Raw genomic sequence first — 18,100 nt, forward strand, 5'->3', positions numbered from 1 at the left:
CCAGAGTCCTCCTAGAGATGTTTCTGGTGGTGGCTGTCTAAATGACTGTATTGTTTTAGATGGTCTTTTTGTCCTTCACCTGATGGGAAAGTAGGCTGGGGACACTGCTTATTCGGCAGTATTTATTTAGGATCACAAACCTCCCAAAGGGTTGCTTATTTAAGTCTAGCCTTAAAATACTTTAAAGTGGCTGGCGTACTGTTCTGCAGTGGGGCCGGTGGAAGGCCGTGCCAGGAACACACCGGCTCCTAAGTGCTGATCTCCATGTCCAGAGCGTAGTGCAGTCAAGTGTGGCCTTCCAGCTGGGTCGAAATGCAGGAGGATGCTGGGGAACAGAGGGACAGAATGGGATGGTCTCGGAAAGTATGTTTCTAAAGGCTGTGCTTAGGGGGAACCTGCACAGTCTTCGTTTTTCAAATGTAGTAAGAGTTTACTTTTGTGCTGTGACGGCACCAGGACACCAATAGTGATGGAATATATTGTTCATCATTGACTGCACCACTGAGCACCAAGGCAGCAGGAGTGATGGCTGCGTGGGAATATATCGCTGGCCATTTCCCACACTCCCAAGAATTCAGAGGCAGACACGTTAACCCTGGGCTTCAGGGATGTTCCTGCCTACAGCTCACTAAACAAGACATCCTCATGCTGTTGAGGTATGGCCTCAAATCTTGTCTCTGCCAGTGTTTACTTCACAAAGTGGTAAGGGTTAGGCAATTTGCTTCTTGATGTAGAATCCATCCCTAGAGAGGTAAATATTAAAGTAGCTACTTACAAGTACTAAGTAACAGATCTGATGCTACAGTGAGGGCTTCGTCTGTCCTTATCACACAAGCATCCTTATATGACACGGTTGAGAACTTTAGGGGAGAAAGGGTGTTACATGAACAGAAGCAACCACTGGACGTCTCGGCAGTCAGGGAATTTTCATTCCTTTGGAGGCAGATCTTGTGTGTAGGCTCACCTTGACCTTGAGATTCTCCTTGGAGTTCAGTCGTCACAGCTGCGCACCACTGCCCATCTCAGTGGGCAGATCATCGCGGATACTGTGTTTTCGGTTGCTTAGAGGAAGACCAGATGGAAAGTGTGTTTTAAGTCATCAAGTTTCGAATCACAGCAAAGCAGTTCTTCCTCCACAGGCTGTGTATGCTGTCACCCTGTACCAGGTATTTTTCGAGAAGCAGGAGTGAAGACAACAGGAAAAGGCATTTGCCTTAGGGATCCTGTAGTCTTTTTGTGTAAAGATGGATCAAGTGTGGCTTTCTTTAAAATAGCTTTCCTGAGATGCTCACTTCAGGTGTACAATCCAGCCACTGTTCTGAGAACGTCGCCAAACGATGCACCTGTCTTGACTCCTTCTCCATCCACCACAGCCCCTGCAACCTGTCTCACACCGCAGCCCAAAGACCACAGCAAGTCCACTCTGTATGTTGTGACTCTAAATTTGCCTTCCCCTGGCTTTTTGTATGAATGGAAACACATGCCATTGGCTCTCTCCGTACAGATGATGGTGGTTGCGTGTGCGTGTCTCTGTTGTTTCAGTGTCTGTGGTCCTGGGAACTGAACCTAGAACCTTGTGCTTGCAGGGTAATTGCTCTACATAGCACTTAGCTACATCCCCAACCCTCTTCCTCCTTGTTATGATGACAGAGGACGTTCTCTGTAGTCTACGGCTCAGACAGGCCTTGGTTCATCTGCATTAACCTCCCAGATGGCTGGGGTTGCAGGCCTGGGCTCAGTTTAGCCCTGTCTCTGTCTCCTCCCCTCTTTTGGTACAGTGTCACTCTGTGGCTCTGGGTGGCATGAAGACTAGATCTGTCTCCCTCTGCCTTGCCCCACCGTGACCTGCCTCTCCTCACATCTTGAGAAATTGCCATGCTGCTTTCTGAACTAGCCACACAATCTTCGACCAGCAGCAGTTTGTAGTGGTCCTGTTTCTCCCCGCCTCCTGACCACCTGGTGGGCAGCATCGTGGAAAATGGAGCTTTGCAGAAATGACTTCCTGTTTCACAGAACAGCAGACCCCAGCTTTAACTGGACAGAGACCTTGGGTCCTTCTGACCCGGAAGTCTGCTCTCCTAAGTGCTGAGTGCTTCCGGTGAGGCCTGCAGGCTTGGGCGTGGCTGGAGTGGAATGTTTCAAACACAAGCAGCTGTTTGCTTGTCCTCTGTGAGCATCTTCCCTCCCTCTTCCATCCTCCCTCCCGGCAAGCTGTGGAACAATGACTTGGTCTGGCCTGGGTCTCCTCCTCAGAGCTGAGAATCTGATGGGGGAGTTGGGTTGGCTCCTCAGTGTGTATATGATGAGTCGGTAGGATGTTCCAGGTTGAGAGAGAAGAGTGTTAGCTGCTACTTGCCTTTGAGCATTTTCCTCCTAGGACTGGAGTGCCTCCTCTCGCCCGCTGGCCCCTTTCTGGGTCCTTGTCCGGCCAGCAGCAGGAACAGCACCTGCCTCTGGGTTATCTTACTGATACACCAGCTGACCTTATGGAATGCCTCCTGTCTGGCAGGCTCTGCCCTGGGTTAACTAACTCAGTGTAGGGGACAATTCAGAGCACATGATACAGAGCACGTTCTAGGGAAGGATTCCTGCCTCAGGTGGACTCAGTCAATGGTAGAGGCGTGAGGATGAGCAGTCCTTCCCTATCTAAAGTCTCCTGAGAGGGCCAGCTGACTGTTGAGTAGATTCCTGTTACTCTACAATGAAAGTGAGTGTCCTTGATGAGTAGCCTGTCCTTGAGCTGGGTCTGAGGGAGTCACGGTGAAGTGGAACAGGAAGAATGCTAGCTTTAGGGCCAGCTAGAGTTCTGCCTGGACTCTCTAAGTCTGTAAGGGCCTTGCTCCACACTTCCGAGGCTTGTAAGGAGCTGTCAGGGTAGAGTTAGAGTGTGCTTACCTGCCTGTCATCCAGCAGCTGGAATGCTGGTGGTCAGATGACAGCCAGACAACTGTGTTTTTCGGTGCTGGTAGATGGTGCACCAAAAATGCTCCTGGAGATTGTGGCATTTCCTGGTGGTCTTGGCCATGATCCCCAGTATAACCAGCCACTGGCCCAGTCAGGCGATGCACTGGTGGTTCATATCGGCCGTATGATGGTCTGGTGCAGGGTTTGACTGCTGCTGCTTTTAGCCAGCATCTGTCAGCTCACTGGCTGGTGAGCAAAAAGAGGTGTGTTTGTGTGTGTGCATGTGTGTATGTATCTGTTGTGTGTCTTGTTTCCATGTGCCCTGAACTTTCTGAAATGTGCACTGTGCCTCTTATAGAAGTGTCCCGACCCAGTCTGGTACGGCGTCACTACAGAGTTCTTGTTTCTCTAAGCAGTTTCACCGGATGGCTGACTTGGTGCCAGTTGTCCAAGGGCACAGAGCCTCTGGGTTTCTTTCAGTGAAGCAGGGCTTGGCTAACACGGAGGGACTCACGTGCACTGCGGTTCTTGCCTTGTCCCTGATGTCCTGTCTAAGCTAGAGCCGACAGCCCTGGTGCCCAGCTGTGTACACTTTTGAGGCAGGTAAGCTCTTTACTGGCCCTTGAAAGCCAAGTCCCCTCAGGTCAAGGAAACTCTTCCATTGATTGAAGTCTGCATATCCCCAAGCACTTTGGCTTGGTCTCTAGAATGCTTGGTTTTCTGACACTCATGGTTCCTGCTTTATAAAATATTCACAGCAAGGTGAGTTCACCTGCAAGGTGGCATCAGGTTTCCCTCCTGGTGGTGTTAGAGCGTGACTCAGGTGTGCCTTGCCAGGTAGGCATCCCTGGACTCTGGTGAGCAGCGAGGCATGTGGCTTCTACAGAACGATGCTGAATTCTGCTCACAGCCCACGGGAGACCTGGCTTCCACCCCACTCCGCCCTGTGCTTGAGATTGTGCAAGCTTTGGCCTCGGATTTTCTGCTCCCTACTGTGAAGTTCCTGTTCCCTTCTCTTGGGACTGTTCTGGAGTGCTTTTAAGTCAGCCCAGCATGTTGCCCTTTTGAGTGGAACTGCTCATTGTTAGGCATATGTACCCAGGCTGCAGGGTTAGGCTTAACCCTGGGGGCCTGCTGGGGGGTAGGGGTGGGGGGAGCCCTGGCCTCCATGGAGCCTGGGGGGGGGCACATCTGGTTCTCAGGTTCTTGGGCACCCAGTGTTGGGGTTTTGTCTAAGCTCCACCCCACAGCTACCTGGCAATAGCCAGGTATGCCCCGCCCCAGAGATCTGGCCCACTATAAGAGGGGCTACTTGCTCCTCCTCTCCCTCTTTGCTCTCCGCTCTCCCACATACTCTCACCTCTCTGCCCCTAGGGCTCTTCCCCCCCCCCTCCACGTGGTCATGGCCGGCCTCCACTCTCTCCTCTCTCCTCTCTCCTCTCTCCTCTCTCCTCTCTCCTCTCTCCTCTCTCCTCTCTCCTCTCTCCTCTCTCCTCTCTCCTCTCTCCTCTCTCCTCTCTCTCTCTCTCTCTCTCTCTCTCTCTCTTTCTCTCTCTCCCTCCCTCCCTCCCTCCCTCCCTCTCTTTCTCTACCACTAACTCCCATCCCCTATTCTGAATAAACTCTATTCTATACCATGTCTGTGTGTGTGTGGTCCCTCAGGGGCAGAGGTGCCCAGGCAAGGGCCCGCCTGGACACCTTCCCCCACGCCGCCTAGCCACACTCACCTAAACCCCTATACTCCCCCCTTCTTAAGCCCTTTCATCATCCTGCTGCCGAAAGTCCCCACCCTAACAGAGCTGAGAGTAGAGTGGGGCCTGCGGGCTGGGTCTAGCTCTGGGCCAAGGGGGAGAGGCAAGGAGAGCTCTGACTGAGTCCCAGGGAGGAGAGTCCTTGGCTTGTCAGGTGGGTGGCTTGGCTTCGTAGAGGCAGCGGCTCGGAGCCCTGCGAGACCTTCTGCAGGAGATTAGGCGGCCTGTTCTTTAGACTAAGGCCCCTTTCCATTGCTCCCCACGGCTGATCCCGATGAGAAGAGGCAATCCATGGTTTTAAGACATGGAGGAAAGTAGATGAATAACACCGTACCCACTTTTCAGGGCAGGCCTAAGGTTTAAATACCTTTTGCAGGTAGGAGTGTCTGGGAAAGGGAGTTTATTAGCCTAAAAGCCTCCAGGCCTTTAGGTACCTCATTAAAATGGAGATCTGTCTTGAGGCTCTATGACCCTCTACCTGTGGAGGGGCTTGGGGCATTGCCCTTATGTGACTGATGGCCACAAATTTATGGAGGGCTGCAGCCTTGTGTCAGGAGCCTAGTGTCCGACTCAACCAAGAACCAGACTGCCTCTCAAGGTCCTACAGTTGTTTTGTGTTTTGGTGATAATAAAAAGTGCCAATATTCATTTACCAATGAACTGTATAATTTATTTGTGATATTTCACACACTTATCCAACCCAGTAGCCCTGCCTTCATCTCTGGTCCTGCTTGGTGTCTCAGGGAAACCCTAACCTCTGTTTGTCTCTCTCTGCATCTGACTGACTGACTCGTGTGCCAGTGTGTGCATGTGGGTGTGTGAGTGTGTACATGCTTGTGGTGTGTGTACAAAGGTTAGAGGAGGAGGACATTGTGTCCCGTTCTATCACCCTGTCTTACTCCCTTATGACAGGGTCCTCTTTGAACTCACAGCTTGACTGGTAGCCATCAAGTCTCAGGAATCTCCCTGTATCTGTCCTCCACAGAGCTGGGGTTATAGATGCATGCGTGGCCATACCCAACCTTTCTTCTATAGGCGTCCAGATCTGAGCCATCTCCTATTCAGGGAGCCTCTGTTGAAAATTGCATAAGGAACCACTAGGGGAGCTGGGGAGCTGCAGAGGTTTTCATCCTTTGGGCTTGGGTAGCAGTGTCCCCTGGGTGGGGATTTGGTTGGAGAATTGTGACCACAGGCTAGCCGAAGCCCAGAGCCTCAGTTCCTTAGCTTCTCAGGTCCTCGGGTCTCACGCAGCTGCAGGGGGCGTGGGGACAGGTGCCCCAAGAGAATGCCTTGGAGCAACCTAGAAGTCTTTGATTTACTCTTGCCAAGAAGTAGTACAACGTCTAGTGAGTGGACCCTGTTTGCCCTGACGTTCTCAGCCTTGTTTACTTTCTCATGACCTCCCAGGACTGTCTCCTCCCTAGAGAAATGGGCCTGAGAGGTTGGGGCAGAGAGAGAGACACAGGCTAGGAAGAAGGCCTACTTTCTACATTGTGTCTGTTTCCCTATGCCATGCCTGCCAGCCCGCCCCTGATCCCCCATACCCTCCCTTGCCCTGGTTAGCTTGGCACTGTAATGAAGACCAGGGTAGCCTTGAACTTGGAATGCCATTGCAGATCTATTGGAGTCCTGGGATTTAAGGCATATACCACCATACCCAACTTTCCCCTTTATTTATAATGCTTTTTAAACCTGAATTTATTAACTTTGTTCTTAAAAAAGGTTTAATCACATTTGTGTGTGTGTGTGTGTGTCTGTCTGTTTGTGGCTATATGCATGTGATTAGCTCCTGAAGCTAGAGCTACAAATAATTGTGATGTTGGTGCTGGGGACCCAACTCAGTGCCCTGGTGCTTGTAACTAGTAGGTTATCTCCGCAGCCACTGTTTTGTTTGGGGACAGTCTTAGATGAGGCTGGCCTAGCATGTGAGGGAGCTCTTCCTCTGCCTCCTGAATACTGGACCTGCGGGGCAGCCACTCTCACCAGAGGTTTCACATAGGTAGACATTTCTACCTTAAACATAGGTAGATGTTTCTACCTTAAACATCGGGTGGCTGATGTTGGCGGTAGGACCCCTGAGTAGCAGGAGTCTCTTAGTTGTTTGGATACAAAGTCTCCCTGTCTTCACCATTGTTATCTGTCAAGTCTGTGGGATAATTGTTAGATTTTCTTCTAGATTACTTGGTTCTGGGGTTTGGGCTGAGTTTATTAAAGCAGAACAATGTGAGACAGCTTTTGTGTCTAAAGGGGCTCAGGATGAAGAGCTGCCACAGGCAAGCTTCTCCGTTAGTTTGTGAATAAGATGGCGGTTATGTAGGCATTGACATCTCTTGCAACCTTTTAATAAGGGTACAACCTCTAGCCCACCACCCAGCAGAGGTGGTGGAAGAGAAAAGTTATTAGGATAACAGGGGAAGTGGACCTGTTCAACTCTGGTTCTCTGGGAGCTGGCTGGATCTTTTTTGGCAGCATTTGATTCAGTCCCATAGCAAACACTAAATACAACTCAGCAGTTGCAGACCAGTCAGTCCTCTAGGCAAGTTACCACAAGTTGAGCTCAACAATGCTGTATAAGATGAACCAATACATGTGTGTCCTTATCGAAGAATAGCGAAGCACTTCTTCAAACCAAACCAGTGCTCAGTTCTCGTCTCCTATTGTCTGTGGGATCATATTTATACTTCTTCATCAACCATCCTTTGATGTGTTTGCTATAGGCAAACGTCCTTTTACCCGTGTCTGCTTCAGGAAAACAGTCTTCCATGTTTCTACTTTAGTAAGACATCCTTTTACTGTGTGCCCCAGCAGAACATCATTTGACACAACCAACTTTCCAAGGAAACTAGAAGTTTCCACTTCACAGTTCACCTTGAGAAAGGTCACTGTGACGGGAAGCACTGTTCTGTCAGAACCTGCAGTTTAGGTCTCCTTTAAATAGTGATTCTTTGTCATTAACTTAATAGTGGCCAATTCTCTGTGTTTTTTAAATCCATTTTGTTAAAGATAAGATTGTGCTGGTTCTTGTTTTTGTTTCTGTTGTTGTTTTGTTAACATCAATTGTGAAAATGCCTCCATTAAATTGGCCTATAAGTGAGTTGGTATGGCATTTTATAGACCCTTGGTCTAGAAAGTAAGTGCTGAAGTTTAAAAAAAAAATGTGTTCTGGTCCACACTTTGAGCTGATGGTCACCTGGCCAGCCCTGTTTCTGGGTGGCAGCAGTACAGAATGTCACTGCTGCAGAGGGGCATGAGGCAGTCTAGGCGTACCCGTGCCCCTCCAGCTGTCTCTCTCCAGTCTCAGTCTCCTGTGCCACCGCAGAACGATGCCATCAGTGCATTGATCCACTGGTGAAGTCAGCCGCAGTATTTGGTGGCCGAGTAAGCCCACCAGTTTGCGGCAAGCCTTCCAATACATTGGAGGGGGGATTCTTTCTTAAATCCTAACACGGGTATGGGCTGAGGCGAGCCATAGGTGAGTGGAGAGTGCAATATGGTAACTGAGCTTCCAGGCCGGCTCCTCTGTGGCCGTGGGCCTCTCCAGATGTGCCAGGAGTTGGGCTGAAAGCTTCTTAGGTGTTATTTGTAACCTCGTGGTGATGCTGTGTTCATCTCCCCAAAGGTTCCTGTTTGGTTGGACCAGGCTGGGATATGGAGGCAACCCAGGTGGAGAACCTCTGTCTGGCAGGGAGGGCTTCCTGGGAGGTCACCGGTATTCCAGAGATTTGAGTGTCCTGTGGTAGTTGGTTCCATTCACTTCCGAAAAGGTAGAGAGTTGTGTAGGTGGCAGGCGTTGTGGATGGTGGTGGTGGTGGAGGTGGAGGTGGAGGTGGTGGTGGTGGTGATGATGTTCATCCCAAGCCTGCCCTAGCATTAGAACCTGTGAGGATGAGGTTCCGAGGAGGAGAAAGCACCACATGAGCCCACTCTCTAGCAGGAGCCCATGGTGGCCTGGCTCTGGGAGAGCCTAAAAACGTCAAGGGTCAGTCAGGAGCCTTGTCATGTCATGACATGTCTGCTGCATAAGACACAGGGAGTCACTTGAGGGGTCCCTGTAAAGTGTGACTGTGACCTCAGTTTAAATCTTTCCAGAGGTGACACTTGCTCAAGTAGCCCGGAGACTGGGGCTGTCTTCCTTTGATCTGTCTGTTTTAGGATGCCGTAGAAATTTTTGTGACAGCGTCTAGAAAACCCTCCTTAAAAGGACATTTGATTTTCCTTAGGTCTTTCTGACTTATATGCTTTTTGTATATGTCTTGGGGGTTTCAAAAAAAAAAAAAAAAAACAACTCGTGGAGGCTGGTTGAACTTGGCTGAGAAAGAGCGTTTCAGGCTGACAGACTCCACCTGTGTGAACTGCCAGGATTAATTTCCTCATCAAAAGCCTCTAGAGATTAATGCCTAGCTTAATTTGGTGACATGAGGTTCCGGGATTTTTTTTTTTTTTTTTTTTTTGACTTGCCAATTAGCTTAAAGATTTGTCACCTATAAGAAAAATAATTAGGAAATTGGTATGAAGTTCAACTGGGAAAAGTTTAGGTTAAGGAAATAGTCATGTTGAGTGTGTGAGTGTGTGTGTGCGTGTGGTAGACATGGATGGGTATGGTGTATTCATATTATTGAGCATTTGGCCATCACTTTTGGTGGTTTCTAAAATGTCCCCAGGCCTTAGTGCTGCTATGACAAGAAGCTCTCTGTTGTCCCTGGCTTTGCTGGATCCACACTGGCTTTGGCGATGGCTGTCACGGGGTCACAGCACATAGGACTAAATTTAAAATGAGGAACAAGCTCACACAGGGGTCTGCTGGGACTGGGCCAGGCTGGATGAACCGTGTCTGGTTAGGGTGAAGCAGGGGTTCTCTGACCCTTCATGAGGCGAGATGCTTGCCAGGTTCAGAAGGTTGCCGGGCCTATCCTCACTCAACCCATGGCCTCGGTGTTGGCTGCAGGATTGGTGCCGAGGTACAGAGCAGGCACAAAAACGGCAGACCTAGGTGTTGTGATTATGAAACAAAAGAAAGGTATAAGATATGTTTGTTCTAAGGGGGTGTAGTAAGGTGTAGGGGAAGGGGCGCCTCCGCGGACCCATGCCAAGGCATCCCTTCCCTCTGAGGACCAGCCACATGATGGTATCGTATAGAATGGAGTTTATTCAGAGCATGGGGAGGGAGGTTAAGAGGGTAGTAGAGGCAGAGAAAGGCAGAGAGGAGAGAGTAGAGAAGTAGAGGCCGGCCATGACCGCATGGAGAGAGTGGGGGAAGGGAATGGGGAGAGAGGAGAGAGACCAAGAGGCAATCAGGAGACAAGGAATCAGGAGTAAGGGAGGCAGGAGCAGCCCCTTTTATAGTGGGCCAGGCCTACCTGGCTGTTGCCAGGTAACTGGGGTGGAGCATAGGCAGAATGTTAACACTAGGCAGGGACTGTGGTGGGTGGTGGTGGTGGTGGTGGTAGTGTGTGTGTGTGTGTACACATGCATGCACGCATGTGCCTCTTAACTAAGCACCCACGTGTGCTCTTGAAGCGGAGTAACAGAGCTGATGAGGACCCTATCTTTTACTGTCAAAGCAAAATGGGAGTAGCTATTCAGCCTTAAAATACAAAGAACTTAAGTCATCACAGAAGTATTTTAATGAATTCTCTCAAGGGATCTGAAGTATACTAAGTACTGTAGAAGTTGGGCCCAAAGGGTAGAACCATGCTCTTAGAGCGAGCACTGTACCCTTCATCTTCCCTCAGAAGCTCTCAGTGACTGAGGTTGCCCACCCAGCAGCCTGCACTGAGAGGTCAGGTTCTGCTTCATATTAGCTGTGTGTGTGTGTGTGTGTGTGTAACACACACACACACACACCACACAGAGACAGGGACAGAGACAGAGAATCAGAGAGAGGCAGACAGACACAGACATGCAGACAGAGAGACTGACACAAAGACAGAGAACTGAAATACCCATGGTTGGCTTTCCCAGAGGCAGAGGATCTGTCTGTAATGGGATATGCTCTCAGCTGGTCTCTCATTTAATTGAAATCTCGTCATCTTCCTGGGTAGATGTTCAGCTGCTCCTGGACTTATATGCACAAACTGAAATTGTCCCCGATTGATGATATAGTTAGAATGTAATGCTCTGACCTACAGGGCGATATAGTTGGGCAGCAGGGTCTGCCACAGAGTACCAGCTGTTTGCCATTGTGACCAGAGACAGAGTGCCAGCTGCACTCTTGCCCAGTGCTCTGAGAGGATGCTGCGACATGTCACTAGCTGCCAGGGCTACGTGCTATGTGCCCCATGTGTTAATGTGCTATGTACCGCATGTGTTTGCATGTGTTTGCATATGCTATGTGCCCCATGTGCTAGGAATGCACAGAACCACACCCTTTGTCCCACAGGATCATTTTCATTACATGCTTGGCAAATGGAAGTGAGTCTCATTCCAGTTCTCATGTTAGGAATTTGAGTTAGCCTATCTGTGTGAGAGCCAGCCCATGTATCTTTGTTTTTTTTTTTTTTTTTTTTTTTAATAATTTTTACTCATCTACTGGAATTCTAGTTGATTTATTTAGGAAAGGTTAGGAGGTGTGGCCTTGTCAGAGGGACCCAGTTGGGCTTTGAGCTTTCAAAAGCCCACTCCAGGCTCAGTCTGGCTCTCTCTGCCTCTAGCTTTCCAATAGGACTTGAATTCTCAGTTTCTGCTTTAGTGGCCTGCCTGCCTGTGTCTGCCTGTCTGCCTGCCTGCTTGTGCTGCCTGCCTGTGCTGCCTGCCTGCCTGCTTGTGCTGCCTGTCTGCCTGCCTGCCTGCTTGTGCTGCCTGCCTGCCTGCCTGCCTGTGCTGCCTGCCTGCCTGTCTGCCTGCCTGTGCTGCCTGCCTGCCTGCTTGTGCTGCCTGCCTGCCTGCCATGATGACCATGAGCTAACCCAGTGAAACTGTAAGCAAGCTCCTGGCTGTAAATGCCTTTATGAGTTGTGTTGGTCATAGTGTCTCGTCACAGCAATAGAGCAGTGACTAAGACATGGTTATCACCATCCTGTCTAGATGGAGGATTGTAACTTTCACAACGAATGGTCAGTCATTCAGAGTAACTGAAAAAGCAGACGGCTCCTTTGTGTGTGCGCAAGAAGGAGAGTTGGGGTAAAAGAGTTGTAGTTATGGGTGCAAGCATTTATGTGGGAACTGGCTGCTTAGTGTTTCTTCAAGTCTGGTTTCTGAGCATCTGGGCTGGATTTACATGCACCTTTCCAAGTACATAATGGCATAGGTCCTTGCTGGAACCTGTCGGGCCCTATAAGGGCACTAATCCAGCACTTCAGCCCAGGGCACTGTTGTGTGGCAAGACTCATCCTATGGACTTGACTGATTTTCTATAATTACAGGCTTTTCCAGGGGGAGTCCAGGCTTTAGCTATTCTCTGAACCCAGTGAAGAACTTCTGTGAGGATGTTGACTCCAGGCTCTCCTGGGAACTTTGAGTGCATGGTAGACAGAAAATCTTAGCGTATTCTCAGAGCCCAGGTGCAAGCCTGGGCTTTGGACCTGGAACAATGCATTATTTGCTGTCTCTTTTGATTAGTTACTAAGGGTTATGACCTTCGTGTGATTAAGTATAATAATAAATACTGGAGCTTTTCGATACCTTGTTCCAGATTAAAGAGAGCCAAGATAAAGTTTGACTGTGAGTGAAGGTCAGGAAGTTAGACTGGAAGTTGAGGCAGGGCCATGGTGGCAGGGCCAGCTGAGAGCTCAGGGGGACAGCAGGAGCCCCTGGAACCTCAGACCTGCTCCTGGTGACACACCTCCTCCCCAAGACCAGGCATATCCTTCCCAAGCTCTGTGTGTGTGTGTGTGTGTGTGTGTGTGTGTGTGTCTGTCTGTCTGTCTGTCTGTCTGTCTGTCTGTCTGTCTGTCTGTCTATTTGCCTGTCGTGTGGTATGTATGGTCATGCGTGTGTACTCTCTAGGGCTTGTGGCTACGGTCAGCTGGGCTCTGGAGGTTATGAGGACAGCAGGTGACTGGACTCATGCAGCTGCTCCAGTTGGCCAGAACAGGCTCTTTTTGTGTTGATGGAGGCGTTTCCAGAGGCCTCTGTTGAGAGCTCTGTGGTCCTTTAAGGCTTGACCTTGTGAGCTATACAGGGTTTGAAGAAATCCCAAAGCAGGCCCAAGTTCTGGGGCCACAGTGAGTTTGGTGTTTGCTACAGCAGCAGACACTGGTGCATGTGGCTGTGGGCTGGGCCGGGATACTGTTGGCTGTTTATGTAGCAAGTTGTTGGTTTGTCCTCTGATGTCAAGGACTGTGTCACACACGCATGCACAACATGATCCTCTCCTGGTGTCTCCCTTCCCTTGTGGTACAGCACCAGACTGCATCAGGGGGCTGTGAACTGATCATTTCAGCCATCAGGCAAGGCAGGAATGTCTGCTATGGACTGTTTTCCCCTGAGGAGGCATGGGAGATGTTCTGACATGGGACTCTGAGCAGGCCAGGATGCGGTCATTTGGGCAGGGCCTAGTTATCAGCATCACTTCATATTAGCTGCCTCATAGTGACAGACAGCATAGGCCAGACAACCTCCAGTGATTCTGTGGGTGCTGGGCAGATCAGGCCTTGGGCCAGGGGTGACCTCATGTATATGTCAGGACTTCTTCAGTTGGGGTCCTGGAGCTGGCCACATAGGTCTCATCTGTGGCTGGGCAGAGCTGAGGTACATTTGTGGGGTGTGTTCAAGGGCATGTGGGCTTGGTAGACAGGTACCCTAGTAACAGCGTCCCTTCACTGGCCTCTGCAGTCTTGTGAGGCAGGTGCTAAGTTGTTTTTAAGCCTAAAAATGAAACCACAGCTTTGCCCCTGAGGATCAAACAGAGAGCTGGTTGCTCTGCTCCCTGAAGCACTTGGCTATCCCCAGGCTGGCTTTGCCCTCTGTTCTCAGGAGTCTCTCTAGGAGTGGTCAAGGGATGCTGTCTCAGAGAGAGGTTATTTCTGTGTGGTATCTTGTTGGTGTCTCCGAAACCTGGTGACTTCCATTTTTACTCTTGGTATCTGGGCTTATGGAGAGAGAGGAGAGAGAGGTGTGGCCCCTAATCTTCTTCAGCTTAGTCTAGAACAGAATGTGAAAGAGGAGGTTCATGAGAGGGCAGCTCAGGTCAGTAGAGTAAGCAACACAGTTGTCTGTGGGAAGAGATTATACCTAGAAAGGGGACTTTTCTGGATGTCACACTTGAGAAGCAGGTGGGAACTGGCAGTGTGGGGTACACACACACACACACACACACACACACACACACACACACACACGCACGCACACACCACACATACCCCCCCCCCCCTGTAGGGCCTGGCCTGGGATCTGAGTGGTTTCCAGGATTGAGTGTGAAGATTCCTTTGACACGAGGTTTTGGAAGAAGAGCTGAGGGCCGGCTGTGGAGGCTGAGGGACTGGAAAGTTACAAGGGATAGAGGGTGTGGCTGATGAGGCTCAGAGGCAGGACACTGCATCACTGGTGACCAGAGTTGCCCCGCAGACGGCTGTGGATGGGCAGGCAGGTAGGCAGGCACAGAGGGAGGATTGTCAGGCGCCTTCAGCAGAGAAGCATGTGAAGTGAGAGGACTGCTGAGGCCAGAGGGGGTGCTCCTTGTCTGTCTGAAGGGGGAGGGACCTGAGCATGCTACCCTGGGGGAGGAGACAGTAGACAGGGCCAGGTGGAAGGAGGGCCGCCCAGAGGGCTGCGGTGAAGCCGTGCTGAGAGAGGAGGATGGAGTCCAAAGGCCCTCGGTTAGGATTAGCCTTGAAGAGAAGGAAGGCCACTCCGCTTCATCCTGGAGGGAAGGAGGTAAGAGGCAGCTTGGAGCTTCGGAGGTGCACAGCAGTGGCCCCCGTCTGGGTTTGATTCTGCTGGAGGAGGTCTTAAGCCCTGGCTGCTTGTATAATGTGGAATGAGCAGATGCCCAGGCTGTGTTGGCTGAGATGCTGCTCTGACTCGTATTCTCAGGCGCTCTTGGGGGATATCCCCAAAATTGGTTTTGAAGAGTGTTTACCTGGTAAACGTCACAAGTCTAGAACTAGAGAAATTTCAGGGTAGCCCACCAGCTTTCAGAATGGCCCCCACTTCAGGGGAAGACCCTAAGCTCTGAGGAGCTGTTCTCAGACCATCTTGGCAAAATGGAGGGTCTTGCAAAAACTTTGGAGTGTTTGAAAGACACTGAAGCTGGTACCCTGACTGGAAACAGCGATTGCCCTGGTCAGGGATGTGTTGACAGTTACCCCAGCACAGTGCTGGGCTTCAGGTGCAAATGAAGGTGGGCGAGCTTTCTCCGGGCTTTCTCCTTGGATGGTGGGAGTCTGTTTAGCAGCGAGCCAAGGAGATCACGGACAGAACGGCAGTCTTTGCAGTTTCTTAAGTGGCGTGTGGCACAGAGCGTGAAGCAACAGCCCTTCTCTCTCTGCTCTTTGGTGGTAACACCGAGGCACACATCCCATTGTGTGCACCGTGTCTAGCATGTGGACAGTGGGTCTGTGAGACTGTTGTCTGTGACTGGGTTCTGGTTCTGCCTCCTTGTGAGAAGGGACCACTGTGACCATTCGTGCCTGGTTCTTGTCATACAGTCCAGCATAGCAAGGCTCTCAAGTTACATCCTCGTAAGTCAAGTGCTTGGAACTTAACTCTGAGAGCATGTGAGTGGCTGGCACCCAGTGACAACGAGGTCATTGCCACTGTGCTGCTGGTGTTGGCAGCGCCCTGTGCCTGTGACCTACCTTGTCACCGCTCACAGATAGCCATCTTTCCTTTTTCAGTGCCTCCTCCTCAGCTCCCCCCATTGCTCTTTCTTGGCCTCTGAGCCAGTAATGTAGTTTCTTTGAAGGAATGAAGGATTAATAAATGACATTTTTAGAGGACTGGCTCCATGGGTACTTTTTTTTAAAGGATTAATTTATTTTATGTGTATTGTTATTTTGTCTGAATATACGTATGTGTGTACCACTTCCATGCCTGGTGCCCCGGATCCTCTGGGACGGGAGTTACAGGCAGTTGTGAGCTGCCAGGCCGGAGCCTGGGAATTGATCCCAGGTCGTCTAGAGGAGCAGCCGGTGTCCTTAACCTCTGAGCTGTCTCTGCAGACCCCAATAATAGACTTTCAAGGACCAGCCGGTCATCCTCGCTGGTCATCCTCTTCTTTCTGTGGTCTGTGGGAAAGTGTCTTCTCAAGACTGGCTATTGGTCTCCTCATGTTCTTAGGGTTGCAGGTTTTGGGGTATGGTGGGCATTTTGTTCTTGGCAGGCGCTTGTTCTGCCCCCTGTTGGGACACAGAGCCCCTCAGACTTTCCAACACTGACAGTGACTGTCGCTGCTGAACCGTGGGGCAGGGCTGTCCTGACCTTCCTTGGGCGTGGGTATTGTGTATAGTTCACTGTTCAGCATCAAGTACTCTAAAAATTGTTGCAAGATAGATAACAGCATTTGTGGGCAACACAACAGTCACGATTGACTGTTCCCTGGGGTCTGGCTGTTGTTCCACTGAGGAGGCTAGCTATAAGTGACAAGTAGTGGGGCTGTAGTTACTGCGTATTGAAGCAATCCGTTACAATTAGGCTGTGGGGTCTCCTCCCCTCCCTGCTGCATGATATCTGGTTAACCTGTATTTGAGCAAATAAAATGCAGGTAGGGCCATGCTGGAGATGGTTTGAGTAAAGAAATTACGCTTGAGGTAAACTAACCTCGTACCTCTTCCTGCCCTGTCTGTAAACCCAGGGACTCAGACACACACGCTCGGCAGGCCTTCTACCACTGAGCTAACTGCCACCCAAGAGCAAGTTTCAAAAACAGCCACATATCTAAACTGACGCATTCCAGTACACATTTGAGTTTTGCTTTCATTATACAAACTCGCACCTTTTATGCCTTTCAGTTTTTCTGCTTTCTTTGCTCTTGTCCCTCACATGCCCTGTTTGTTTAACCTACACACTTGCTAAGAAGCAGCCTCGTCCTTGTCATAGAAAGCGGCCAGTTCTTCCAGGGCTCTGTAGGGTGAACCAGCCGTGGCTCCAGGAATCCTGATGTCTCCTCCTCTCTGTCCCACAGAACCTGAAAGCAGACCCAGAAGAGCTTTTCACCAAGCTAGAGAAAATTGGAAAGGGCTCTTTTGGCGAGGTATTCAAAGGCATTGACAATCGGACTCAGAAAGTGGTCGCCATAAAAATCATTGATCTGGAAGAAGCCGAGGACGAGATAGAGGACATTCAACAAGAGATCACAGTGCTGAGCCAGTGTGACAGTCCCTACGTCACCAAGTACTATGGATCCTATCTCAAGGTAAGGCTTAAAAATAACGCTGCTTCCATTACACTTCGCTTGGCCGAGCCAGGCGAGGGACGGACGCGAAGGACTCTGACAGCACAGCAGGTTTTCAGAGCATGCAGAGATGCGCTGACCTTTGTGGCCAAAAGAACCTGGCTTTGATGGCGTTGTTATCACCGAAAACGTCATGCACAGAATTCTATTTTGGGTAAAAGCAGTTGGTGTTTGCATTCTCTTTCAAGGAAGAAACCGTCTGGGTTGGACTGTTGTTGACTGTTCATTCACTTATAACCGTAGCCACGAATCGCTCACAGGGTAGCTGTGAATCAGACATCTTGGGATCCTAAACTGTTCGTCTTGGCTTAAGTTACCAGCTGTGGTTTGGGTTGGTGCTATTTCTATGTATGCTGCTGAGGTACCTGAGGTAGTTGATGTGTCTGCCTTTGGCTTGTAAGAATGCCAGGACTGGGGATGCTCAGAAAAAGTCCACCGGCCATGGCAGAACACTGCAAATGCTCCCTGACCTTATCCTGTCCTGTTGATGGTAACAAGCTGTGTTACTTTGGTGGTTGACCTACCCTTTCACAGGGGTCCCTAAGACTATTGGAAAGCACAGGTATTTATGATTCATAAGCGTAGCAAGAGCAGGGCGGTAGTGGCGCACGTCTGTAATCCCAGCACTTGGGAGGCAGAAGCAGGTGGATTTCTGAGTTCAAGGCCAGTCTGGTCTACAGAGTGAGTTTCAGGACAGCCAGGACTACACAGAGAAACCCTGTCTCAAAAAAAAAAAAAAAAAGTAGCAAGATTACAGTCATGAAGTAGCAATACAGATACTTTCATGGCTGGGGGTCACTACAACATGAAGAACTGTGCCAAAGGGTCACAGCATCAGGAAGCTTGGGAACCCACTATAGTAAAGTGTCCTGGCCCTGCTTGGAAGCTGTCTGTCATGGTAGATATTCACAGGGTCGTTCTCGCTGAGTTCATAAAAGTAGAGATTTAGAACACAGGAACTGGTAAGATAAAACCTTGAAATGATTTTTGTGGAAGCTAAAAGAATAGTGTAGAAGCGGGCTTTCGCTGAGGAACGAATACAGCATCGACTCAGGGCCTGGGCCTTTCCTGACTTTATCTGCTGGACTCGTTTGTGCCGTAGCGAAAGGAGGGG

The 18,100-nt window shown here is 50.1% G+C and overlaps 1 protein-coding gene across 1 annotated transcript in view; it reads left to right on the top strand.

Moving 5' to 3' along the window:
* The window catches only part of Stk24 (serine/threonine kinase 24), a 98,897-nt gene that overhangs the window by 30,775 nt on the left and 50,022 nt on the right, over window positions 1-18,100 (top strand). The window contains exon 2 of the mRNA XM_052190619.1: window positions 16,717-16,947. Within this exon, the coding sequence (XP_052046579.1) occupies window positions 16,717-16,947 (231 nt within the window). The remainder of the gene's footprint in view (window positions 1-16,716; window positions 16,948-18,100) is intronic.

Source organism: Apodemus sylvaticus, chromosome 8, assembly GCF_947179515.1.
Source record: "Apodemus sylvaticus chromosome 8, mApoSyl1.1, whole genome shotgun sequence".
Lineage (NCBI taxonomy): Eukaryota > Metazoa > Chordata > Mammalia > Rodentia > Muridae > Apodemus > Apodemus sylvaticus.